This window comes from Pseudonaja textilis, chromosome 16 (genome assembly GCF_049901715.1).
Source record: "Pseudonaja textilis isolate UNSWEBS1 chromosome 16, rPseTex1.2, whole genome shotgun sequence".
Taxonomy (NCBI): Eukaryota; Metazoa; Chordata; class Lepidosauria; order Squamata; family Elapidae; genus Pseudonaja; species Pseudonaja textilis.
Window position 1 is genome coordinate 350021 of NC_142005.1, and position 27706 is coordinate 377726.

A 27706-nucleotide genomic window follows, 5' to 3' on the forward strand; every position below is an offset into this window, starting at 1 on the left:
CCAAAATAGTAGCTAGGATCCTTGAGGCTGTGTGGGTGAGTCGAACTCTTGGTGGGGACGACAGCATTGCAGGTAGAGTGCATAAAAAGAGGGTTTGAGAATTGTATTTGATTTTTAGCCATTTGTGGGCGGAGAGCTGTTTTGGGCGGAGGGGGGAGGGCATTGCAATGTTGTTGAGATTTTGTCCCTTCAGGTGTATGTAGAGCCAGAGGAATCTACAAAAGTCCCCTGTGTTTCATAAGGAAAAAAAAGTGCCAAGGAAGTGACTTGAGGATGACTTGAAATAACTCCAGTGTAAACAAGCAAAGGAAGGAACATAATGAAACCAGGCAATGAAAACTTAAAACCCGTAGGAGGAGAAGTGGCTTCTTGGCGTCTGTAGTGGGGGAGGAACTGCGCAGGACCATAAGTCCAACCTCTGGTGTAACCACCCTTTTTTTTTTCTCCCTGCGAGAGGGCTAAGTATACAGAGATTTAGACAGCAAACTGATTGATTTGGGGAGTGTGTTTTTGGGGTGGGGTGGGGGTGGGGAGGATAAATGCCAGCTTCTCTCTAGCTTCTCTGCAGGTACTCTATAGCATCCTCTGGTGGCTTGGCTTAGAAGTGGCTGTCCTTAATGGCAAAGACCACCCTCCCTCGGAGGCTGGAGCTCACTTTCCCGGGAAGAAAGGACAGTGCCTAGAATTGGAAGTTGTTGTGGAATTGGGATCCATTTACGCAGCATGTGCGGAAGAGAGCTGGGAAGTTTAAAAAAGCTAAGTTCTTAAGGGAAAAAAATACTAGTGTTCGATATGAAGTTGGAGGGGAGCTTTTAATTAACCAGTATTATGGGAGGGCGGAGGGAGAATAATTATCTGTGTTTTTTTTAGATTATTTCTCCAGGATATCCATAACTTTTAGGTCTGGAAAAATAAGCTAGTCTGGCAAGTAATTTTCTGAAGTAGAAATGGAGACAATTGGAAGAAACCGGCCTTTAATGGCAAATGCTTATACAGAAGTGATTTCCAGCTAAAAAGCTGTGTAGGATGACTGATCTGTAAAAATAGATCCAACTCTCACATTTCCTATTAAGGGGAGGAGAAGGAAGCCCCTGAGAATATACTGATGTGGATTTTTCTGAAAGGAAGGCTTGGAAATTTAAAATTCTGGGGCTGCAATGCCCAGGTGGGAAACTGGCAAGTGAAAGAGGAAATCATAATCTGTAGATATAGGAGTTTGTGGTTCTCTTTTGGCCTCTTTTGCAGGTACTTAATCTCTCTTAAGAGACTTCAGGGAGAAAAGAGAAGGAACTGAATGATCCTGTGTGTGTATTCGGTCCGGGGGTAGTTGGTATAATTTTTGCAAGTAAGATTCTGCTTTTGATTGTTTCCCTTTTAGTAATTCAAATCGTTGGTTTTAAGAATGAGTTGCATTGATTCTGTAAGCCTGAAAAAAATTAAACATTAGTGATTGCAGACTTTACCTAATTATTATTACAACAGTAATCATAATCTCCATTGACTGCTCATAGCTCATGATGTATCTTGTCTTGTGTTGAGGGGGTGGGGGAGGGTGGCCTGTGGAACAACTCTTGTCTAGACCTTTTTCAGATCCGTCCTCTCAACATTAACCACCTTGAAAAGCCTTGGCATCATAAAAAGCAGAGGGAGCAACACCCTTGTGCCAAAGATAAAGGCAGAAATGCTCTAGATGGCCTCTTGCTTGATGGAAAGAAAAGGTCCCAGATGTTTAACAGGTGAAAAAGCCAGAATCTCTGCCAACGGGGGAAAAAAGATCCACAAAGCTATAAGCAGTGAAGCAGGCAAATTTGAAGTGTATGAAATCAAATGGGAAATTTCCTAACCCTCTTATGGAAATGAGGAGCACACCTTAAGAAGCAGTGCACGAAGGCCTGTGTCTACAAATGGCAATATTAACCAATTAAGAGAATCTTCAGGGGAAACCTGGCAAAGGTGCTTTCTCTACCCAGCTGGCTTCAAAATATTTGATGTGTGAATGATTTCCTAAATCTTAAGATGGAATTGAAGAGAGAATAATGAGAGAGAGAAAAGCATGGTAGAATTGGATCACTCGTCTTTGGGACTGGAGAGCAGGCGATTTGTGTTGGTGGTTTTGCCTCAGCAAAGGTTTGCTTCATGCCATCTGGGAGCTGAACTGGTAACAGATAAGTTTGACCATTTCTAAAAGAATTGCATGTTAGGGGAAAAGCGAGTTAAATGTTCGTTTCCAGGGCTTTAGGAATGAAATCCTGGAATTTCATAATGCATTATAGCCCCTTTCCGGTTTTAAGGCGCTTGCTGGGCTGCCTGTGGCCCCCAGACACCTTCTAAATGAGCCCTTGCTCAGTTGATAAAGGCTCTTCCCCCTGTTCCCAGGCCTCGACTGCCTGCCTTGCCGCCTCCTTGTGCTATAGAGGCCACTTCAAGTGGCAGTTAATTGATGACAGCGAAGGAGTGCCTTGGTGTAGCCCTTGAGTACCTGTATAAAGTCTTGCACATACCAATATTTTTGTACAGTAATAAATGCTCAGTATTTGCCAAAGGGATAGGAAGTTGTATCTTTTGTCATGGTTCAAATAAAACATGCTGTTTCTGGGTTCATTTTTAATTGTTTGTGAATAGCTCTGTGGCCTTTGGTGTGGGTGGGTGTGGGGTTTTCTTCTTGATCTTTCAGAATCTCTCTCCACGAGCACCATCTGATCTCTATTGGACAAGAACAGAAAAATAGAGGTGAAGACTCTAAATCAGGCAGGAGATTTCCTTTGCACAATGTTTTCCTCTCTTCTCTCCATCATTGAGAAAATATATATATATATATATAAAATCCAGGCGCTTGGCAATACTATATAGTGATCTTCTAACTAAGAATGCTCTTCTTGTGGGACGATTTCTAAAATACTTAAAACTAGACAAGTTGGGGAAAAAATACTTAGAGGTTTTGGGGTAAGTAACAATATTCCTTGACATATGCTAGTTTAGGAAGTTCCCTTCTACCTAGAGTTTTATCCTTTGCTCAGCTAAACTGGGTAACCCCTAAATTCATAAGGATCAAGTATGTGCATTAACAGTATGAATAACACACCTAAGCTTCTATATTTAGAAATCTGCATGCCACTTAAATCTGCTTGCATCCATCTCTGGTAGCACTAGTGATATCTGTTCCAATGCCACCCATGGAAGGGATTGGGGGTGGGCAACCACTTGTTTGGTGTTATGTTTCAGAGGCTTCGTACTGCCTAGAGGATAAGCTATTTGCGAAGTTCTCCAGGGTGATTTACATACTCATCTCTTGTTCCCACCCTGTTTGCAGTGCTTCCTGTGAAGGCCTTGGCAGTGAGTTACTCGTGTAATAATGGCACAATGTAATAATGGCACATTTTTTGGTGGCAGCTTGGTGGTGTGTGTGTGGGTGGGAGGGGCTCACTGTTTCTTCCAGTTCTTTTTTTTCAGAATCCACCAAGAGAACCCTATCTGAAGCCACGCCTGTTAAGTTGGCAAGTAATGTGATGCAGTGTGCTTGATCTGCTTGTGTAGAGCATATGAACCGGCTTGTCTTGGGCTCAGTGATAATGCTAGTTGAAAGAGGAGTCCAGTTGAGGAGTGACAGAAAAAAAATGCTTGTGGTTTGAAAGGAGAGAATCTGACCATCCCATACAATCCTGCAGTGTAGCCAGTTCTTGTTTGGCTGAGAGACAAGTGCAATTGACGGTACCTGTGCAACTTTCCGTTCCTCTTAAGCTTATGGGGGAGGGCTTGGGGGTACTGAAGCCTTTAGTTTTTTTCCAGGTGCATCTTAGGCTCTTTGACACAAGAGATCACAGCTCCCAGGAAGCTTAACTGGCAAGTCAACTTCACATTTCTACCCAATTCCTGACAGCAGTAGAATGCTTTTTGTGTGTGCGGGGGTTCTTCCTATTCTATTTTCTTAACAGTTCGATTCAAGAACACACAACATTCAAAAAGCCATCTCCTGAGGCAGCACAGAAACCACTCCAGTAAGAATAGCCTTCTTAAGCACCCCCTTTTTTCTCTCATGTGATGGGATTGCTGGGAGGAGCTGGGGGGCACCCTTGGGTCTAGATTGCTTTTCACAGATCAGTAGAAGGAACCTCCTCCAGACATGACTTTCACACTGCAGTGGACAAAAATAAACAGGTGAACATATTTTTTCTTTTCCATGCTGTTGCAAAGATAGGGAACTGGAGGTGTTAACTGATCTCCCTTCTGCCTCTAGGTTAACCCAGCTTCATGCTGATCTGACTGTGAGGGCATTTTAGGCTGGTTCTGTAAGAATCCTCCTTTGGGAGTTGAGGAATGAGTTGAGACCTGGTGTACTGAATGTCTCGGGTATCCTCATCAACAGGTACTCTTTAAAATGGACCTGTAACAATATTAAAGCGGAGGCAGATGTTTTAAAATGACAAAAAGGTAATGAAGACCGGCTTGTTTGAGATAATCACCAGCCTCCTTGCAGTAAATGCAACAGGTGGTTGTCATTGGATTGCCCAAATGCCTAACATGGTAGTAATTGCCAGTTGGACCCATTGAGCAGCGTCTCAGAGGGTGAAGGAGGAGGAGGGTAGGGGGTTGTGCTGCAACCAGGTTTTTTTTTTGCTAAGAATTTTCCAGGAACAAGTTGTTCAACATGTAGCTCAAAACACAACAGTTGACTTCATGCTTAAACTTGGATCCTGCCCAGGGCTGCTGTTCACAAGGTAATCTGTTATAAAATATTTGAAAACATCAGAGCAAATGTTGCCTATAACATCTAAAGTTGGAAGCCAACAGCCCAGTTCAAGGAAGGTAAAAAAAAATTTTTTTAGTTTTCTTAACAATGTTCGTGTGCCTGGCACAAATCCAGTAAAATCTCTTACAAAGTGTGTTAGCAACAAACAAGTAACAACGAAATGCAACGGTATTTGCTGTCTTTTGAGGGACATAATGTGGGTGGGGAGCCTCTTGGCCGACCTAGCGCTAGGCAGTGTAGGTGGCTGTGGGGAGGGAGGGTGTTTGCAATTCTGCTAAGACTCTTTCAGGTCGTGGCACGTGGTCAGAAGTGGAAGCAGGAAAAAAAACACAAAGGTTTTTCTTTTCCTGAGAGAACAAAGTTGTGTTTTCTCAGGTTTTGCTTTTCACCTTGCTGCATTGCCCAAACCAAAAAAAAAGCAAAAGGCATTGGTGGTTGGCACTCCTGGATTCCAGGATGGGGTTCAAGTCCCTGCGATGCCCTTGCTTTCATTTAACCCAGATGCAGCCGGGTGTTTCTTGGTTTTGTTTTGTTTGTTTTTTTGCCGTTTTCTGGCTGCGGAGCTAAGAAGAGATTGGGGTACTGTGTACACTTTTTTTGGTGGGGGGGATGTGAAGTACGAGGCTCACTTCAGTTCTGCTCACCTGGGCTTTTCATTTTCATGAACAGGAAAAAGCTAGAAGCCTTAACACCGGAGTTTCCAGTTGCAACTTGACCCCAGCAAAAGAAAGACCTGTTGTTGGAATGGGATTGGCCTGTCTAATTCAAGCCCGGGAGGAGGAGATTTGACAAAGTTTGCCATAAGAGCCTCGTGGCCTGAGATTTTGGGGGAAGGGTGTGGCTTGGCTGCAGAACTTTGGAAGCACTTGAATTTTGCCCCGTGGACATAGCCTCATGCTTGGTCCAATAATGCCGGTCCATATGCAGAGAAATCGAATGCTGCTGTGTTAATGTGTTTTATTAATCAGTTGGAAAGGGAAGAAATCGAAACTGGACTTTAAAACTTTGCTTTGCTTAGCTATCCTTTTGTTTTAATGCCAACTATTTATTATGAGGTGGATAGAAGGAGATACAGGTAGTAGCCTCAACTTACCATAGCAATTGAGCCCAAAATTTATGTTGCTAAGTGAGAAATCTGGAGTTTTGCCCCATTTTGCAACTTTTCTTGCCACATCTGTTAAGTGAATCACTGCAGTTGTTAAATTAGTAACCTGGTTGTTAAGTGAATTTGGGTTCCTTCTTGACTTTGCTTGTCAGGTCGCAAAAGGGAATTGTGACCCCTCCCCCAGGACATTGCAATCGTCATAAATGCGAGTCAGTGCTGAGCGTCTGAATTTTGACCACGTAACCATGGCGATGCTGCAATGGTCGTAAATGAGAACATGCATCAGTTGCTTTTTTCAGTCCCTGTTGTAACTTTGAGCAGTCACTAAGTGACATAAAATAACGAAACTGCAGGAAAAATCAGTCATCCACAAAGTTGTGGATGCTCCATCAAGTAAAGATAGGGAAAACTATTTGTCGGAATGATACATGGTCTTTTGCCTTGGGTTGGACTAGAAGACCTCTAAGGTCCCTTCCAGCTCTAGGGTTCCCTGCAACAGGTTTGATACTAGGAAAGCTGGATTGCAAGGGTGTTAACGTTTTAACACCATAATTTTCTAACAGTTTGGGAAAGGATCAGGATCCTTCCCCACGTAATTTCAGAAGGCTTGCAATAATACTTGTGTTCAGAAATATTGCTGCAGGTGGACTTTAGATGAAGCAATGTTGCCCCATGAAAATTTTGGTTTTGGTGGGTCTTGGCAGGAGGCAAGAAAACCCACCTTTCAGTCACTCAGAATGGCCGAAGACGCCTATCGAGGTCTCGAGACTGAAATTTTTCCACCTCAAAAAGTGCAAGGATCCCACTATAAAGGTGCCATCCAATCCGTGGCACAGGATGTTTGTAAAGGAAGAAAATCTCAGGGATCAAAAAATACTTGGATTTATTTGAGTGACGATCCTGAACCGAAGCCCACATGCACCCTCAAAAGTATATGTATTAGGCAAAAGACATACAGGTAGTCCTGGATTTAACAGTTCATTTAGTGATTGCTCAGTTAACAGCAGCACTGGAAAAAAAGTGAGGACCATTTTTCACACCTATGACTATTGTAGCTTCCCCACAATCACATGACTTCCATTTGGATGCTTGACAGCTGACTCCTATTTATGATGGTTGTAGTGTCCCAAGGTCATGTGGTCACAAATCAGGGAAGCCAGATTCACCAGCTAACCCAATTTAAGAACGGCGGTGAAACGTGGAGACGTAAAATGGAGCAAAACTCACTTAACAAATTTCTCACTTTGCAACATAAATGTTGGGCTTGCTTGTGGTCATAAGGTTTTGGCTACTATATTGAATTTTAAAGGTATGTTAAAAATTATAAAAATAACCTGGTGTTTTCAGATAGGCACCACTGTGTGTTTCTAATCCTTTGGTCAATGAAAGTCAGTGGCTGTGTTCACATGCTTTTATTAAACTTGGTGTTAACTCTTAACGTGGATTGAATTTTTCAGTGCAAGATTGAATAATTTGGGAGTGTGCCAGAGATGGGCTCCTTTAATAAGGTTAAGTGTGTTGTCTAAACCCAAGACTTAACAAGTCTCAAAACACAAAGTTTCTCTGCTCCAGTGCTTGTTTATGATTAATGAAGCCAAACAGATAGTCCTTGACTTACAACAGTTCGTTTAGTGACTGAAGTTACAATGGTATTGAAAGAAGTGACTTTGGACCCATTATCCACCCTTATGATCCCCAAGCTCATGGGCTCTACATGTGGATGCCTGACAAGTGGCTCCTGTTAATGATGGTTGCAGTGTCCCCGGTCAATCAATCAGAATAGAGTTGGAAGGGACCTTGGAGGTCTTCTAGTCGAACCCCCTGCTCAAGCAGGAGACCCTATACCATGTTATTCAAATGGCTGTCCAGCCTCTTCTTAAAAGTGATGGAGTAGCACCCACAACTTCTGGTGGCAAGCAGTTCCACTAGTTAATTGTCCTCATTGTTAGGAAGTTTCTCCTTCGCTTCAGGTTGCTTGTCTCCTTGGTGAGTTTCCATCCCTTGTTTCTCGTCTTACCTTCTGGTGCTTTGGAGAGTAGGTCATTTGCATCCTTTTAAAGAGTCCTTGAGGCCACTTGGAGGTTTATCTTGTGTCCTCAGGGTCATGTGACACAAGCAAAGTCAATGGGGAAGTCAGAGTCACTTAACCGTGTCACAAGGTTTAACAACTGCAGTGATTCAACTTAACAAAAGTGGCAAGAAAAATCAAGTTTCAAAAAAATTTGTGGACGATCACTTAAACATGAGCCAACAGTGTGCGGCAACAGCCAAAAAAGCTAATAACAATCCTTGGTTGCATAAACAGGCCTAGAATCAAGATCACATGAAGTATTAGCACCGCTTTATAAAGCCCTGGTAAGGCCACTCCTGGAAGGCTGCATTCAGTTTTGGTCCTCACATTACAAAAAAAACAGATGTTGAGACTTTGGAAAAAGGGTGAATAAAGGTTGCAAGATTGGACTAGGGGTGACATGATAGCGGTCTTCCAGTATTTGAGGGGCTGCCACAAAGGGGGGGGGGGGGCTGGAGGGGGTCAAATCTCCAAAGCACCAAAAGGCAAGACAAACAATGGATGAAAACTAAGCAAGAGAAATAACCTAATTTAAGAAGAAATTACAAAATTTCCTGACGGGACAATTAACCAGTAAAACAACTTGCCACCAGAAGTTGTGGGTGCTTCATCACTGGAGGTTTTTTAAGAAGAGACTAGGCAGCCACTGGTCTGAAATTGTATAGGCAGGGGGTTGGACTAGAAGACCCCTAAGGTCCCTTCTAGCTTTTATCCTGATCGATCAGTTGAAAAAGAACGTTCTACAAATTCTATGGTAGGTGGATATGATTGCCAGGTTTTAGGATCTGCTGAAGATGCTTAAATGCTTTAAAGAGAAAAACAACAGTTTTACTGGAGCAGTATTGATTTAATTCTGATTTACATCAAAACAAATTAACATTCTTGGGAAAATATTAAGAAACTGGCTAACCAGGTATTCTATATAAAATTGTATTTTGAAAGCTTCTAGAAAAAGAGAAATGTTAAGCAATATAAATTGAGAAGCTTATACTAAATGTTATCAAAATATTCTCTTCCTTAGAAGTTTATAAATATGAATTGACAGCATCCAAGTACAGAATAGGAGATAAGAGAATAAGAGGCAGAAGAGGGATAAGAATTTGCATTTGTGAAAGTAGCGGTTACATTTAACTGCTAAACAAAATGCAATTTATTTGCTTGTGTTAATGGCGGCCCGGCACCATCCTTGCTACATGCAATATGGCTTGAGACTCAACGGACAATATCACGTAATGACTTCTATTAAACCTGTGCTAAGATGGCTACGCAAATTTTGATTCTGAAATGTGATGGGAAGGCAATTCCCCTGAATAAATTTGTTGGAAGAAAATGCTGAAAAATGTTTTTTAAAAAACCAATAAAATCTCTGGATTAAACTCGACTGAACAGTTCAATTGTTTCAAACCAGCGTTTTAATTTCCATAATTAAATTCCATAACTTGAACTGTATGTCTGAGCTGATCAGTTTCAAAGGCAGAGAAAGCCTTTCACGTAAAATGAACGATTTAAACTAGGGTCTCGTACAAAACTCACCTTGAAAAAAAATATATGGAAAAGAACCCTGAATTACAACTGTTCCATAATGCCCTATTTTGGAAGATTTCTGCAAAAGAGCCCAAGAATGAGTTGTCACTGGATCTGGGTTAAACTTTTGCAAGATAATAGACAAATCTGGGATATTTTTTTCCCTCTGTTTTAAAATCCCATTTTGGTTGCCTCTGCCTCTCTCAACTCCCTAGGATGAAGACAAGACAGATAAAAAACTTAAAAAGGGGTGATTTCACCAGGCCTTTAAGTATTCATCCCCATCATCCATTCTTACAAACATTCAAAACACCAAGAAATGGGTTTTTCTGACTTTGGATTTTCAATTATTCCAAAGGGAACTTCTCTAGCTCTAATGACAGACTAATATTAATCAGCAGCTTTACTGTTTTAACTTGAAATGTGCGCCGCTCTGAAGGTATTTTAATTAATGCAACCTGGTGCCTTTCCAAAAACGCTGATTTGCAACCCAGGAGGTTCCAGCCCAACGTACTAGGGGACAGCACCAGGATGAGAAGCTGTGAGTAAACAGTGTTTTCCCCTCCCTCCCCAACCCTGCAGTAAAAATGCTCGTTGCTTCCATGGATTCTTCTCGGGCTCGGGAAGAGATTTTCGATTTTCCTTTCAAATGGTCCTTTGGGGTAAACGCTGCTTATACATCCCTGCGATCGCTTTGGCTGCGCTGTAGATCATCTGTTGGTGGGACATGCCCGTGAACGCTGCGTGCCAGTCAGGGCAGCTGACATGCGGCACATTCCTGGCAACCACCTCGCCCACCGTCACCAACAAACCCGACCACCGGAGGTTGTAGTCCGCAGGAGTCAAACTCTGCGCCTGCAAAACGAAGGGAGACGGGTGAGCAGAGAAGCAGAGAAGGTGAGGGCCACAGGCTTGGTTTCTGTGTGCCTTTTACTCTGCGGCGGTATTTGCGTGAGCCCGGGAATGAAGCAATGGATGGAAACTAACCAAGGAAAGAAGCAACCTAGAATGAAGGAGAAACTTCCTAACAGTGAGGACAAATAACCAGTGGAACAGCTGGCCATCAGAAGCTGTGGCTGCTCCATCAGTGCACAATGGATTTTAAAAAGATAGCCGGTAGTCTGGAATGGGCTAGGGCAGGGGTCGCCAACCTTTTGGACCCCAGGGACTACCAAACTCATAATTTTAAATCCCAGGGACCACTAACTGGTTCTGTGGGTGTGGTTGGGTGGTCATGTGACTGGCTGGGCATGGCTTGTATGTAAATATTATAAATATATAAATATTGCATTTTTTATTTTTAAAAAAGCAACTTTTACCCCAAATCAGGCAAAGCAGGCAGATTGAGTTGCTCACAGAATCATTCAGTGATCTGTCTATCTGCCATCGGCTAGCTCGGTCTCTCAAATTTGCTTGCCATGAGTCTGCACGGAATAATAGAACCTTCAGTCTTAAGGGAGGTTCGGCTGTGTTTAAAAGCAGAGCCGAAGATCTAAAGACTAGCTAGAAAGCAAGAAATCCAACCATTTCCTGCTTCCTAGCTAATCTAAATCTCCCGGCAGAGCAGAACAGATGATGGTCGGAAAAAGGAAAAATAGCAATTTAGCAGGCAGGTTTGCTGGGTAAGAAGTGAGTGGGCGGGAAGGGTCCCCGCGGGCCATGTGGGCTGCACAGCCTTGTGTTTCTGTGCAGCCTGGATTAATTGCTTTGGGTGGGTGCTCTGGGGGTGAGATTTCTCTGCGGCCCACCAACATTTTCTCACAGTCCACCAGTTGGCGACCGCTGGTATAGGGTTTCTTCCTTGAGAGGCAGTTGGGCTAGAAGACCTCTAGAGGTCCCCTCTAACCCTGTTATTCTTATGCAAGGGTTGTCTGAGAGGAGGGCATGAAACATGGCTGTTCTTTGTTGAATACAGAATAGAATAGAATAGAATAGAATAGAATAGAATAGAATAGAATAGAATAGAATAGAATAGAATAGAATAGAATAGAATAGAGAATCGAATCGAATCGAATTCTTTATTGGCCAAGTGTGATTGGACACACAAGGAATTTGTCTCGGTGCAAATGCACTCAGTGTACATAGAAGAAAAGATACATTCGTCAAGAGTTAAGAATCATCAGGTACAACACTTAATGATAGTCATAGAGTACAATAAGCCATCAAACCATACTAGGAAACAATAACTGTTTCAAGCCACAATTGAACAAGCCACAACTGGCTGGGTCTCTCATAATATTAAATCATAGGTGATGGTGAGAGACTAAACCAGATTTGATAATGTGGGCAGACCTGCCTGCTTTAACATTTTATTCACTAAAAAGAACACAAACCAGAAGAGCAAAGTCACATATTATAGGAGTCTGGGTTTTTTTTTCTCTCCTTGATTTTATTCCCACGGATGCATTCCCCCACCCCCATTCTGAAAAAGACCGAATTAAGCCTCTTTAGAAAAACAGTCGCTTTTCTAAATTTCCTGCTTCAAAAAAATACACACACACAGACACACACATATATACACACATACATATATACATACATATGCACACATACATACAGTATATACACACATACATATGTTTTCTTAAGTTTTCGCGGGTATTTATATGTATGGTATTCAGCTTTGTTCGGGTATTTTCCGAACAATATATATACATATATATACATACACACACACATATACACACAATTTATATAGATATAGATACACACACACACACACACACACACACAGTTTTGAAATTTGTCATCCCTGCCTGGGGGATGGATGATCTCACCTTAGGGGGCCATAAAGACTCACCTGTTGTATGTATTCCAGAGGTATCGGTGTGGCTTGAGTAAAGCTTTCCAGGTGAATCCCGTGGACTGGATCCTCCAGGATAAGGCAGCTAATATCAAACCACCTGTAAAGATTTTTTTTTTTGGGGGGGGGGGGTACATTTTAGCTTTTATTCCATCAATCAATCAGAATAGAGTTGGAAGGGACCTTGGAGGTCTTCTAGTCCAACCCGCTGCTCAAGCAGGAAACCCTACATGGTTTCAGACATTCCATCATACTGATGTCCACCCGGAGGCTAATTAGACCAGATCTTCCCAATTTCCCCCAGTTCGGGTCTCTGCCTGTTCATACAGGTAGTCCTTGATTTACAACAATCCATTTAGTGATGATGAAATTACAACGACATTGCGGAAAAAACGACCATTTTTCACACTTATGACCGTTGCAGCATCCCTGTGGTCATATGGTCAAAATTTGGACGCTTGGCATCTGGTTTCTATTTATGACGGCTGCAGTGTCCCGGAGTTATGCGATCCCCTTTTGCGACCTTCTGACAAGCAAAGTCAACGAGGGAGGCTTAATGACCGTGTTACTAACTTAATGGCAGTGATTCACTTAGTAACTGGCACAAGGAACATCGTAAAATGGGGCAAAACTGCCTTAGCATTCCTCAGAAGGGAACAAAAGCTATATTTATGGCTGATTGGAAAGCCCTTATAGATTTTTTGCATAGAATGGGGGAAAATGCTTATGATTAATCGAGGTTTTGTTTTGTTAATTAGAAAAAAAGACTTCATAATAGAAAAGAGTGAGCTTTCTTTTGCTATTGAGAGAATTTTATAATTGTACAATTATAATTGTTTGCCCCAAAGAAATTGAAAGCTTGTCTTCTTTCCGTGCTTTGAGTTTTTTTTCTTCCTTTTTCTTTTCTCACCTTTTGTTTCTGTTAAGTTTTTACCTTGATTGTAAAACTAGATAGATAGATAGATAGATAGATAGATAGATAGATAGATAGATAGAGATAGCTGATTAGATGAGTGGATGGATAGCAATAGCAATAGCACTTAGAGATAGTTAGATAGATAGATAGATAGATAGATAGATAGATAGATAAAGAGAGAGAGAGAAAATAAATAAATAAACAAGAAGAAGGGGAAAGGGAAACAGGAAGGTTGCTTTTTTCTTCCCTGGAGGGAAGATGGGCTACTGAAAAAAGTGATTTATGAGCATTTTTCACACTCACAAGCATTGCAGCACCCCCATGGTCACGTGATCAAAACTCAGGGCAACTAGTTCCTATTTATGATGGTGGCAATGTCCCAGGCCATGTTGATCCCCTTTTGTGACCTTCTGATGAGCAAAGTCAATGGGAAAGCCAGATTCATTTAACGACAGTGTGACTAAGTTAACGGAGTTGCTAAGTGAGCTGTTTAACAACTGTGGTAAGAAAGGTCATAAACTGAGGCAAAACTCAACCAATGTCTCATTTAGCAACAGGCACTTTGGGCTCTCTATTGCGGTCGTAAGTCAGGACTACCTTTATAAGAGGAGGGAGGGGGGGCAGGAGAAGAGGGGGGGATGGCAATTCTTTATCTAACTGCGAATTCCCATCTGCGTTTGAAGTACTTTGTCTTACTTGTCGGGGAGCAATTCTGCGATGAAACTCTCCACGGACACGGCTGGTTGCTTCTGGTGGATGACCCCAGTCCTGCGTAGGCTGTCCAGCCTCTCTTGACCCCCCTAAAAATCAAGGAAAGTACCAAAAGCATGAAACAACACAGGGCTGGCCACTTATTTTGGACCAACCACATCCACTAAACCAAAACAAGGCCCAGAATTGGAATAGAATAGAATAAATATTGGAAGGAATAGAATAGGATAGGATAGGATAGGATAGGGTAGGGTAGGGTAGGGTAGGATAGGATAGGATAGGGTAGGGTAGGGTAGGGTAGAGTAGAGTAGAGTAGAATAGGATAGAATAGGATAGAACAGAACAGAACAGAATAGAATAGAATAGAATAAATATTGGAAGGAATAGAATAGAATAAAATATAACTCTTTTATTGGCCAAGTGTGATTGGACACACAAGGAATTTGTTTTTGGTGCATACGCTCTCAGTGTACATAAAGAAAAAATAAAATATATTCACGAAGAATCGTAAGATACAACAGTATTAGTAATAGTAATAGGTTACTATAAGCAATCAAATCATACATAGCTTACTAATACGCAATCAAAACATTCCAGGAAAACAAAAGATACCAAATTGAATCAAATAAAATAATACTAATAAAATAAATAAAATAAAACATACTAGGAAAACAAATAAAAGACACCAAATCGAATCACAGCCCTGCATGCCACCCCCAAGAGCAAAACCGCCCTGCTGACCACTGGGTTTATTTCCATTTGAGTATTTTGTACAATTTAAGCTTTAGGGAAGACTGGTGGGGCACTCAAAGATCAGCCAGAATGGATGTAGAGATTCTTAGTCATCCAGGTCATGGTTGTCCAAAAGGTGCTTTTTGAAGAGGCAACTTTTTCTTTTGAAGACATTTTGCTCCTCATCCAAGAAGCTTCTTCAGCTCTGACTGGATGGTGAAGAATGGAAGGATTTATAATCCTTGCAGACAGCTGGTCATTTGCATCCTTTTAGAGTTGTTGAGGCCACTTGGAGGTTTAGTTGTATCCTCAAATAAATCTGTGTCCTCAAATAAATGGGTCCTTCCACGCCCATTTGCACTACTCAGGTGACTCTGAGGACACAGATGAACCTCCAAGTGGCCTCAGTGACTCACTAAAAGAATGCAAATGACCAGCTGCCCGCAAGGAGTATAAATCCTTTCATGTTTTTTTCTTCAAAGAAAAACAATAAAGCCCAGTTGCCTCTTGAAAAAAGCACATTTGGGATAGCCAGAATGGAATTGTATATCTAAACTGTCTATTTTACTTCTCCTTTATCCAAAGCCTAGGACAAACAGACAATTTTTATCTGATTTTGTTGTTTTTCAAATGCTGAACCTTCCATAATTCAGTTGGTAGCAAAATCTTGCAGAGTGTCAATGAAAATCAGATGTTCAGGATTGAAATTGGCATTTTCATCCACCTATCGAGTCCTTCCCAGGGACCTGGAAGAAGCAATATTATCATCTGTTCACAACAATGTGAACTGGTTCATTAACTAGTGTTGGCCTTCATTGGCATCAAATTCTTTTCAAGAACCTCAGAATCTAAAAGTTAAGGGTGTGATATATGTGCACCGATTATAATTCTATGATGTTATACAGTAAACCTTTTTATTATTAGTGATAATTATATTTCCACTAGATAAACCTAGTGGCTGTGATTTATAAACCAAGATTTATGGCTAAGGGCAGCGAATAAGCTATTTGTGACCAATTCAGTAAGCCACAGTAAAACCTCATGGCTTAATACCACGTGCAAATCAACCCTATGGGTTATTTGATATTTTTTCCCAACAGAACTCAAATGATTCTCTGGCTGGGTTTCCACAATACGTTCAGCTAGGCTCAAAATTTGATTCAGCATCCGTGGGAATCAAAGTAGCTTTGTCTTGGCTTAATATGTGAACCACTCCTTCCCACTAAGACCTTATCTGGTTTATTCGTTGGCTCTCTGGATATTCAGTAAAAAAATGACATCTGCCTTTTCCTAAACCGGGTTGAGAATTCAGCATGTTGTGTATACCTTGTTCTTTAAGTGCCAACATGCTTATGAATTATGATGCTTATGAGTTATGATGAACATATTTTATGATGACTATGATTTTCATTTATATCCTTTATATACACTGAAAGCTTATGCCTTGAAGTCCAATCACATTTGGCCAATAAAGAATATTCTATTCTGTTCTGTTCTATTCTATTCTATTCTATTTTAATTTCTATTCTTATTTCTATTCTATTCTTATTTCTATTCTACTCTGCTCTATTCTGCAAATCTTTGGAAATTCAACACTTTCCCAAATCACTCACTTTCAATCCAGCTGCGTAGCCAACAGGCTGGGGGGCTATGTTGGAGTGGCCGTCCTCCCCCGTTACGGTAGCCATACCAAAAACATCCTGGAAAGCTTGTCTCACTGCAGCGACCTTGATCTCTTTCAGTGAGGTGACCACGATGTCCAACTCTCCTCCTGATTCTAGAAAGCAGAAACACCCAAAATTACCTTTGTGCCGAAGATGAAGCCAAAACAAGCTGGCCACACCGTAACTTAAGACGAAAGCTTTTATCACAAAACACACTTGAAACTCTTGCCAACAAAGGTCCGTAGAGTCAAAGCTATGGTTTTCCCAGGAATAATGGATGGCTTTGGGTGTTGGACCAGAAAGAAGGCTGAGTGCCAAAAATTGATGCTTCTGAATTGTGCTGCTGGAGAAGACCTTAAACCAAGGGTCTCCAACCTTGGCTACTTTAAGATTTATGGACTTCAACTCCCAGAATTTCTCACCCAGCCATGCTGGCTGGAGAATTCTGGGAGTTGAAATCCACAAGTCTTAAAGTAACCAAGTTTTCTGTCTGGGGAATTCTGGGAGTTGAATCCAGAAGTCTCAAAGTTGCCTGTGTCAGGGCTCTAACAATCCACCCCCATTCGAATCAGAAGTCTCTAGCCACATCTCTCAGAGTAAAAAGAAATGATTTATTAGGAGTGACCATGTCAGCGTTACCGGGGTGCAGCCGACTCTAAGACACATCATTCATTTCCCCCTTGACCCCGGTCTTCTCCCTACCCACTGGATGTATATTTTCCAACGGGACACATCCATTGGCAAGAGTCCTCAATTGTGCTCTCCAGTAATAATCTTGCATGCCAACAGCTTCGGCTGCCTAGCAATTATCTGAAGCATTTAAGGAATGCACTACTTTCCCCACTGCCTTTCTGCTGGCAACTAAAAAGACCAAAAAAATATTTTTTTTAGTTGACAGCCAGGCTTGCTGGCTGGGGAATTCTGGGAGTTAAAGTCCAGAAGTCTTAAGTTGTTGGCTGCAACCAGCAACCTTTAGTAGAAGAACCTATCACTTCACCTAAATCTGGGGTCCCAACCCCGGTCCATGGACCAGCACCGGTCTGCGATATACCAGAAACTGGTCCATACAACAAGCGAAGCCCCATCCATGGGATGCAGGCAGCATGTGAAACCACGCCCCTCCGATCCACGCAAAAACCCCTCTCCATGGAACCGGTCCCTGTTGCCCAAAACATTGGAAGCCACTGACCTAAATGTAGTCGAAGGTCTTTCTTTCCTAAGTGACTTGATTGGGGCAGCACTGACAGTTAAGAGCAGGCAAAGTCCTGGTTCAGAATAACACAATAAGTTGCAGCTTCCCTTACTGATATAGGGGGCCATGCCAGGATCCAGCGTTGTAATCATTGTCTCCACCGAGTGTTTGGTTTTATCCAGCACTGACTTCACCATAGGATTGCCAGCCACGCCCTGGGGGAACAAAGGTGGAAGTCATCAAACTTAGCTTGCCTGTCAGGCTAACAAAAGGCCCCAACAGTGGCTGCATTTCTCCTTTGCTAGCTTTCTAGATGGTTACTTTGGGGAAGAAATCGGATATTCAGCATCTCCTGAAATCAGTAGCATCAGGACAGATCGGTTAGGCCAGTGTTTCCCAATCCTGCCAACTTAAGCACTGTGCAATCCTGAAAATTCCAACCCCCAGTACAGGTAGTCCTCGACTTGATCACAATGGAGGCCAACATTTCTGTTGTTAAGTGAAACAATGAGTTTTGCCCTATTTTGCGACCTTTCTTGCCTCTGTTGTTAAGCCAGTCCCTGCAGTGGATAAGTTAGTAACCCCGTTGTTAAGTGAATCTGGCTTCCCCACTGACTTTGCTTGGCAGAAGGTCGCAAAAGGGGATCACATGACCGTCGTAAAAAATGAACTAGTTTATTTTATTTTATTGTCGTTGCGCCTCGTACAACGAAGTTAAATACCATCTTCAGTGTACATTATGACTATGAAAATAAACACAAACACAACACCTTCGCATTCTATACATTGAATTGAAAACCGCTGATATTGTTGTGGGGAAGAACGGGGACCAGTCTGGGAGTCTGAGGAGGACTCGAACGAGGGTCCTCCACCCGATGTAGGGATGGAGCCAGGAGCATCTGGGAGTGGGGTGCTGCCTCCAGAGTCTGGCAGCAGCGAAGTAGAGGAACCGGGGGAGCCTGTTCCCAGTGCATCTGTGTGCAGAGCTGCCAGAAGGCAAGATCAGGTGAGAAAAAAGGGGCGACTTGGAAGTAAGGCTGGGAGGTGATTGCCCCTCCCATATGGTATAAAGAACAGGCAAAGGTAGAGAAACCTTTGCAGGAAGCAAAGTCGTTCACTCTGTTCGGATTCAACCTTGAAGCTCTGTGTGGACTTTGGTTTTTTACAGTTCATTTGGCACTTTAGTTGTTGGCTGCAACTCAAAGGAGAGAAAGGTGGGTGCTTATCTCAAGGAACTGTTTGGGACTCATTACTGGATGGGAATGAACATAATTCCTAGCACTGAAATAAAAGAGTTGTTTTAACTAAGGGTGTGCTTAATTATGGTCACAGGAAGCCTTGGTCAGAACAGATATTGCATTCATATTGCACTAGACAGTAGAATTCAATAGAATGACTGCCCTGGGATAGAAGCTGTTTTTCAGCCTATTTGTCTTTGTTTTTATTATTGTCCTGTAATAAAAACAGTGGCCAGGTGTTTGAGTTTTGATCATGTGACCATGGGAGGATGCTACAAAGGTAAATGTCCTCATGCAGCCCGATTCCCCTCCCCTCCAGCCGGGCTGCCAAGCCGCAATGGCCGGGGACTGCTACATTACGTGGTCGCTAGAAAAGTACAGCTTACTTTTATGAAGCCCCAGAGTCCTCCCGCAGATGCCTCATTGTACACCCCAATGCTTTGGGGGTCTCCATGATCCTCTGGGAAAGTGATGGAAGAGCCACTTGCTGAGGGGGAGGCAGGCAGAGGGACCGGCTGCGACAGAGGGCTTGCCAAGGCACCTGAAAAATCAGAATACGTGCATATAAGGGCTGCAGCCATGACATCCATCGTCTGCAGAGATTCTCCGTCATCCAGGTTGTCCCAAAGGTGCTTTTTCAGGAGGCCACTGGACTTTGTGGGGGGTTTTTCTTAGAAGACGTTTTGCTTCTCCTCTCTTTGGGACAGGTTTGACACCCCTGTCCTAGAATAAAATAATAAATAACAGATAAAATCCTTCCAACAGTTCCAAGAAGGCTCCACATCCATTTGCACCACTCAGGTGACTCTGAAAACACAGACAAAACCTCCAAGTGACCTCAACGACCATCTAAAAAGGATGCAAATGACCAGCAGTCTGCAAGGAGGGTAAATCCTTCCCTTCCCCTCCATCCAATCAGAGCTGAAGAAGCTTCTGGGATGAGAAGAGAAACATCTTCAAAGAACAAAGAAAGTCCAGTTGCCTCCTGAAAAAGCCCCTTGGGGACAACCATCACCTGAGTGATGGAGAATCTCTATAGATTTTTAACTATACAATTTGGGATGGACACCCTTTGAATGGTGTGGGAGTAGGAATGGATTTCCAGAGGAAAAAAATGCAGACTACAGAAACCAGGAGCACCACTCAGGTGACCTTGAGGATGCAAGACAAACCTCCAAGTGGCCTCAGCAGGTCTCTAAAAGGATGCAAATGACCAGCTTTGCCTGCAAGGAGTATAAATCCTTCTATTCTCCATCATCCATTCAGAGCTGAAGAAGCTTCTTGGATGAGAAGCAAAATGTCTTCAAAAGATGTTTATCTGAGGATGCAGATAAACCTCCAAGTGGCCTCAGCGACCCTCTAAAAAGGATGCAAATGACCAGCTTTGTCTGCAAAGAATATAAATCCTTCCATTCCCCACCATCCAGTCAGAGCTGAAGACGCTTCTCGGATGAGAAGGGAAACCTCTTCAAACAAAAAACCAAGAAAGTCCAGTGGCCTCCTGAAAAAAGCACCTTTGGGTCATGACATCCAATGGTTTGAGACAGGTGTTTAGAACCCAGAAGCTCAATCGGCATACCTGTGACGGGAAGGGCTGTGTAGGAGGGCATCAGAGGGGTCTGGGGTGCTCGTCCCGCGTGGCCTTTCGTGATGTCATAGCTGGAAGTCATGGAAAAGCCCGAGATTGGAGGCCCGGTGGGAGGCACGGAAAACTCCTGGGGCCCGGGAGCAACTCGCGGTGGTGGCACAACTGCGGGAAACTGAGTCATGGGGTTACCAAAAGTGGAGGTCATCGGAGCAGCGACGGAGGGCAGGCTGGTGGTCCCAGGAGGGGGGCTTGTGCAAATGGCTGCAGGAGGCAAAAGAGAAGCGGGGGGTGCAGGAGGAAGGGGGGAGACCAGGGGGGGTGCAGTGGGGGAGAAGGCGGGAGAAGGAAAAGAGGAAGTAGTGGGGTCCTTTGGAAGGAGGAGAGGGGCTGCCGGCAGGGGAAGAGGGAAAAAAACAACAACGAAGAAAGGGTATTAAAATCGGTCCCTGGAGACCCTTCTTTGAAGGAGTATAGAAATGTGAAATAGAAGTTAATCCTTGGGTTACAACCACCATTTATGTTGCTAAGTGACACATTCGTTAAGTGAGTTTTGCCCCCCCCTTTACAACCTTTCTTGCCACAGTTATTAAGTGCATCACTGCAGTTGTTAAGTTAGTAGCCTGATTGTTAAAGTGAACCTGGCTTCCCCATTGACTTTGCTTGTCAGAACAGAATAACAAGACTTGGAAGGGATCTTAGAGGTCATCTAGCCCAACCCCCTGCTCAAGCAGGAGATCCTATACCATTCAGGACAACTGGATCCCCAGTCTCTTCTTGGAACTTCTGATCTTTACAGATTAACAGAGTTGGAAGGGACCCCCCCCTCCCAAGCAGGAAACCCCGCACCATTTCTGACCGATGGCAGTCCAGACTCTTCTTGAAAGCCTCCAGGGATGAAGCTCCCACCACTTCTGAGGGCAAGCCGGATGGGACTGGCCATGATGGTGAAATTAACGGCCTTGCTGAAAGAAAAGATCCTATCTAGGGTGGGAACGGGACCGCCCACAATTGTTCAACCACCGCCCCACTCCACACGCTTTGGCTTTGCAGGGAAACCGGGAAGCTTCTGGGTGCAACCATGAAGAAGACGGGACACGGTCGGAGAAGGGATACCTCGTGAGACTGGGGGTGCAGGAGGAGAGGCAGCCCAGGTGGCAGTGGGTGGGGGGGTCGTGGGGGGCGTTGTCTCTATCCCACTCTCTTCCATCATTCTTTTTTTCTTTCAGCGACACAATCCTGCGGTGGGGAGGCAAGGAAAACCATAGTCAGGATAAGAGGAAACCTGGAATCCAACAAGGATCACAAAGGGCTACCTGGACCACTCACCTGCCCTGCTGCTGGTTCTCCTGCTCACAGGACACCTTCCATTGTGCTTTAAAATTTGTCCTGGAAGAGAGGAAAAGTGGGACAGCAATTATCCTCTTTTAACGACCCCATAATCCAGTGGTGGCGCGCTTGCATGCCACCCAGAAGGCAATGCACACACACCCCACGCCCCCTACACATGCGGGCGAATCCCAACCCCATCCATCCCTGCCGCCCCCTTACCTGCACTGCACTTCACACCTGATTTCAGCCGGTTTGAGGCCTTTCTCGGCCTCCCAAAGGCTTGAGGAAGGCTTCTTTTCTTTGTAGGCCGAAAACTAGCCCTGTTTTGTCACTTCCTGTTTTTCCGAAAATACCGGAAGTGACAAAACGGGGCTAGTTTTCGGCCTGCAAAGCCTTCCTGAAGCCTCTGGGGAGGCCGAAAAAGGCCTCAAATTGGCCGAAAATCAGCTGTCAGACATGCACATGCACAGCGAAGTAAGTTTGCCTGCAGCTTGCGTGCCGGCACAGATGGCTCTGCGTGCCACCTGTGGCACACATGCTATAGGTTTGCCATCATGGCCCTTATCCCTTGCGGGGTGGAGTCTGGGCAACTGAATGGAGGAGCTGAGTGTTTACTGGCCGGATGCCCTTCCTGTTGCCAATGCGGAGTTTTGTTCAGCAGATACATTCTTAATGTGTCCAGAGAGAGAGAAATATCTGCCTCTACCTGGGATCAAATAAGCCGCCTGATTGTGAAGCGGAAGCTCTACCTCTAGGCCACCGCACCACTCAAAGAGAAGGACAGTAATGCAAAGAAGAAGAAAGGAACAACAGGAGAGAGGCTGGATTTACACAACGTGAACAGCTCAGGAATAATGTTCTGGGTTTGCACAAGACAGATGAAAATTAAAATAAAATTAGTTAGTTTGAGATCCCAAGGAAAACCACCCCCCCAAAACTAACTGAGGTGAAGATCAGCCAAGCTGAGAAGGACCTGTGGAATGCAGTTACAGTCCTCGAATTACAACCACAATTGAGACCAACATTTCCACTTACTGTTAAGTGAATCACGTTGTTGATCATGCTGTGGGTTCATCGGCAGCCTGTGCAGATGGCAGTGGAATCCGACAGCGGGGAAGAATGGGGACCAGTCTGGGAGTCTGGGGAGGCCTTGGACAAGAGTCCTGTGTCTGATGCAGAGATGGGGCCAGGACCATCTGGGAGTGGGGGGCTGCCTCTGGAGTCTGGCAGCAGCGAGGCAGAGGAGCAAGGGGAGCCTGTACCCAGTATGTGTGCGCAGAGCTGCTAGAAGGCGAGAGCAGCTGAGACAAAAGGGGCAACTCAGAAATAAGGCTGGGAGGTGATTGCCCTCCCATAAGGAATAAAGGACAGGCAAAGGTAGAGAAACCTTTGCAGGAAGCAAAGTCGTTTGCTCTGTTCGGATTAATCCTTGAAGCTCTGTGTGGGTTTTTTTACAGTTAATTTGGTGCTTTAGTTGTTGGCAACAATTCAAAGGAGAGAAAGGCGGGTGCTTATCTCGAGAGACTGTTTGGTACCCATTACTGGCTGGGAATGAACATAATTCCCAGTACTGAAATAAAACAAGAGTTGTTTTACTTGTGCTTAATTATGGTCTCAGGAAGCCTTGGTCAGAAAGATTGAATCTGGTTTTGTGTGGACTTTGCTTCTTGGAAACTGCTGGAGAAGGCTACGAATGGTGATCACGTAATTTTGGGATGCTGCAAGAATTAAAAGTCCATGCCAGTTGCCAAGGACCCAAATTTTAATCACGTTAATCATGGGGACGCTGCAACAGTTGTAAATGTGAAAAACGGTCATAAGTGAATCTTTTCAGTGCCATTGAAGCTTTAAATGGTCACTAAATGGATTGCTAATCACCTGTACCTAAGGAGCCCTGGGACAGTACAGGCAGTTCTTAACTTACAATAGTTCGTTTAGTGACCAAAGTTATAACAGCACTGAAAAAAGGGACTTATGACCGTTTTTTCACAACCATTGCAGCATCCCCATTGAGACGTGATTTACATTCAAATACATGACAACTGACTCGTATTTATGACCATTTTACGTGTCCCATGGGTCACATGATCCTCTTTTGCGACTTTCTGCCAAGCAAAGTCAATGAGGAAGCCAAATTCACTTCACAATCTTCACAATGGCAGCGATTCACTTAACAACTGTGGCAAGAAAAATGGTCGTAAAATGGGGCAAAACTGATTTATCAAATGGCTCACTCAACCAGAAAAAAATTGAGCTCAAAATTGTGGTTGTATGTTGAGAACTGCCTGTATTGCAGGCTAACTCTGCCCACTGCCAGCCGTTCTATCCTGACCGGCCCAAGGTTGACTCAGCCTTCCGTCCTTCCGAGGTCGGTAAAATGAGGACCCAGATTGTTGGGGGAAAGAGGCTGACTCTGTACACCGCTTAGAGACACTGTGAAGCAGGATATAAATCTAAGTGTTCCTTCCTTCCTTCCTTCCTTGTGGTTAGACTGCAACATTGCAGGCTAACTCTGCCCACTGCCAGGAGTTCGATCCTAACCGGCTGAAGATTGACTCAGGCTTCTGTCCTTCCGAGGTCGGTAAAATGAGGACCCAGATTGTTGGGGTCCAGAGGCTAACTCTGTACACCGCTTAGAGACACTGTGAAGCAGGATATAAATCTAAGTGTTCCTTCCTTCCTTGTGGTTAGACTGCAACATTGCAGGCTAACTCTGCCCACTGCCAGGAGTTCGATCCTAACCGGCTGAAGATCGACTCAGCCTTCCGTCCTTCCGAGGTCAGTAAAATGAGGACCCACACTGTTGAGAGCAAGATGCTGTCTCTGTAAAATGCTTAGAGAAGGCTGTAAAGCACTGTGAAGTGGTATATAAGTCTAAGTGCTATTGCTATTGCTGTACTACGATTGGAACTTCTTGATTAAATTTTAATCCCATGTTTATTATTTTTAATAAATTGTTCAAGGCAGCAAATATACCCAATAATCTTTCCTTCTTCTATTTTCCCTGGTGAGGTGAGCCCAGAGAGAGTGACTGAACCAAACTCATGTTTTTGGCTTGTAACTGTAGCCTGAAGCAGGACTAGAACTCAAGTCTCCCAGTTTTTAGCTTGCTGATGCTTTAACCACTAGACCTGATGGTGGGACAACTAAAACAACCCCCACCATCCTCACTGGATGCCCCAAATCTTACTTCATTCTTCAACACAATGACTAAATTAATAGACCAGCAAAATACTGTGGACGTAATATATTTAGATTTCAGCAAAGCATTCGACAAAGTAGACCACAACCTACTTCTTAGTAAGCTAGAAAAAAGGTGGAATAGATAGCACCACCACTAGATGGACTCGCAACTGGCTGGCAAACCGTACTCAACAAGTAGTCCTTAATGGGTCTAAGTCTATATGGAGGGAAGTAAGCAGTGGGGTGCCACAAGGTTCCATCTTAGGCCCAGGACTCTTCAATATCTTCATTAACGACAAGTGAGGAAATAGAAGGGGAACTTACCAAATTTGCAGATGATACTAAGCTGGCAGGAAGAGCTAACACCCAAGAAGATAGGCTCATGATAGACTAGAACACTGGGCCCTATCTAACAAAATGAAATTCAATGTAGAGAAAAGTAAAGTCCTACACTTAGGCAAGAAAAACCAAATGGACACACATAGACTGGGTGAAACCAGGCCCAATAACACTAACTGGGAGAGGGATCTTGGAGTCTTAGTGGACAACCAGCTAAATAGGAGCCAGCCGTGTGCAGCAGCAGCCAAAAAAGCTAATGCAATCCTAAGTTGTATTAACAGAGGGATACAATCAAGATCAAGGGAAGTACTAATACCACTCTATAAAGCCTGAGTAAGACCACACCTAGAGTACTGCATCCAGTTTTGCTCAGCACATTATAAAAAAGAGGTTGAGACTCTAGAAAAAATTCAGAGAAGAGCAACCAGTATGATTAGGGGACTGGAGGCTAAAACATACAACTGGGATTGGCTAGTCTAGGGAACAGAAGGACCAGGGGAGACATGATAGCGGTCTTCCAATGTTTGAGAGACTGCCCCAGAGAGGAGGAGAGAGTCAAGCTATTTTCCAAGGCACCTGAAGGCCAGACAAGGAATAATGGATGGAAACTGAACAAGGAGAGATTTAACCTGGAAATAAGAAGAAACTTTCTGACAGTGAGAACAATCAACCAATGGAACAGAAGTTGCCTTCGGAAGTTGTGGGAGCTTCAAGAAGAGACCGAACTGCCATGTGTCTGAAATGGTGTAGGGTCTCCTGCTTGGGTGGAGGGGGGTTGGACTAGATGATCTCCAAGGTCTCTTCCAACTCTATTGAAGTCAATTGCCCTCGGAAGCTGTGGGAGCGCCATCACTTGAGACTTTCAAGAGATTGGACTGCCCTCTGTCAGAAATGGTGTAGGATCTCTCGCTTGGGCGGGGGGTTGGACTAGATGACCTACAAGATCCCTTCCAACTCTGATTATGTTATCTGTTAAATAATTCCTGAACTTCTGGCAAATAGTGAAATTATTTCACCCATTCCCCTTTAGCCTGTCAGCATCGCCAACAGCCCTGTGAGGTGGGCCAGTGAAGACCAGCTGGGGCCGTGGAGGCTGACCAGCTGCATATGCGCGCTGCTTTTATTCATTTCAGTACCTATTTCCCGTTTAGCGAGAGCTTGAGACGACTATGGAACACATTTACTGATTATTTACTGAAATTTCCCCAACAGTTAACCCGTGGAACTGTTTGCCACCAGAAGTTGTGGGTGCTCCATCACTGGAAGTTACGAAGAGGAGACTGGACAGCCAATTGTCCCGAATGATATAGGGTCTCTTGCTTGAGAAGGGGGTTGGAATAGATGACCTCCAAGGTCCCTTCCAGCTCTGGTGTTCTGTTTTAACTCTATTATAACCTGATTTTGTGTGTGTTTGTGTGTGAATGAGTGAATCAGGCCCAAAGAGGGGGGAGAACCCGGTGAAAAAAAAAGAGAAAGAAAAAGCAAACGTTGGGAGGAATCAGTCCCAAAGAAAGGAAAGCAAAAGAGAGGAAAACAAACAAAACAAGAGAAGCCAAAGAACAAGGGCCTTCCAACTTGGCAAGACTCATGGATTTCAACTCCCAGAATTCCTGAGCTAACATGACTGGAGTTGGAATTCTGGGAGTTAAAAGTCCGCAAGTCTTAAAGCAGTCAAGTTTGAAGACCCCTACCATAGAAAGATACAAGGCCGTCCAAGAGAACTACGACTCCCGACATGCCACCGGGGGGCGGGAAGAGAGGTTGGGGGGGGTCGCTGGCTGGCAGGCTGGCTGGCCTGGGAGGCATTTGCCACCGTTTGCGCACGCGCCGCCCGGCATTGCCACGTCTTGGCGATTCGCTCCGTTGCGCCGCCGACGCCGCCCGGCGTGTACGTGCCTCCCCCTCCCCCACCCACTCCGAGCCACCCGCCACCCCCCCCACCACCACGGCGCTGAGGCCCCGGCGCGCGCTCCTGTGCCAGGCGCGGGCACGAGGGGGGGCGTGCGGCGATAAGCCTCCGTGAGGGGACTGTGTGTGAGGGGGAGCGGCCGCGCGCCTGCCTCCCTCCCTCCCTCCCCCCAAAGTTAAAAGCCCTCAACCACAATAATCACTCATACTGTGTCCTCCCCACTCAGCGACGACCCCTCCCCTTCCCCCCCCACCCCCCGTGAAAGGAAAGCCCTCCGTGCGGCCTCACCTCAGCCTCCCGCTCGGCTCCCGGTGCAAAATGGAGGGGCGGGCTCGGCCGGGGCCGCCTCCGCCGGCTGCCACGTTCGCTCGCCCAGACACGAGGAGGAGGAGCCACCGCGGCCACAAGCAGGGAGGGAGGGAGGGAGGCCGTGGCGCCGCCTCGCCTCCCCTTGGTGCCTTCCCACGTTTAGAGAGACGCGCGTCAGCGGGCAGCGGGTAGGGTTGTGTAGTCCTCGATGTACGACCACGATGGAGCCCCCCCCAAGATATCATTTTGTTAAGATAATATGCTTAAGTGAGTTTTGTCCCGTTTGAACGACCTTTCTTGCCCAGTCGTTAAGGGAATTACTGCCATTGATAAGTTAGGAATGTGG

The 27706-nt window shown here is 44.5% G+C and overlaps 1 protein-coding gene across 1 annotated transcript; it reads right to left on the reverse strand.

Moving 5' to 3' along the window:
* Positions 1–8749: 8749 nt before the first annotated feature.
* On the reverse strand, positions 8750–27431 carry PRRC1 (proline rich coiled-coil 1). The gene is made up of 10 exons (XM_026721817.2): positions 27340–27431; positions 21618–21677; positions 21405–21527; positions 20283–20678; positions 19090–19244; positions 17578–17680; positions 16223–16386; positions 13863–13966; positions 12248–12350; positions 8750–10302 (listed from the first exon to the last, which is right to left on the reverse strand). Exons 3-10 carry the CDS (start codon positions 21499–21501, stop codon positions 10093–10095), a joined length of 1332 nt encoding a protein of 443 aa, XP_026577602.1. The 5' UTR covers positions 21502–21527; positions 21618–21677; positions 27340–27431; the 3' UTR covers positions 8750–10092.
* Between the last annotated feature and the right edge of the window lie 275 nt (positions 27432–27706).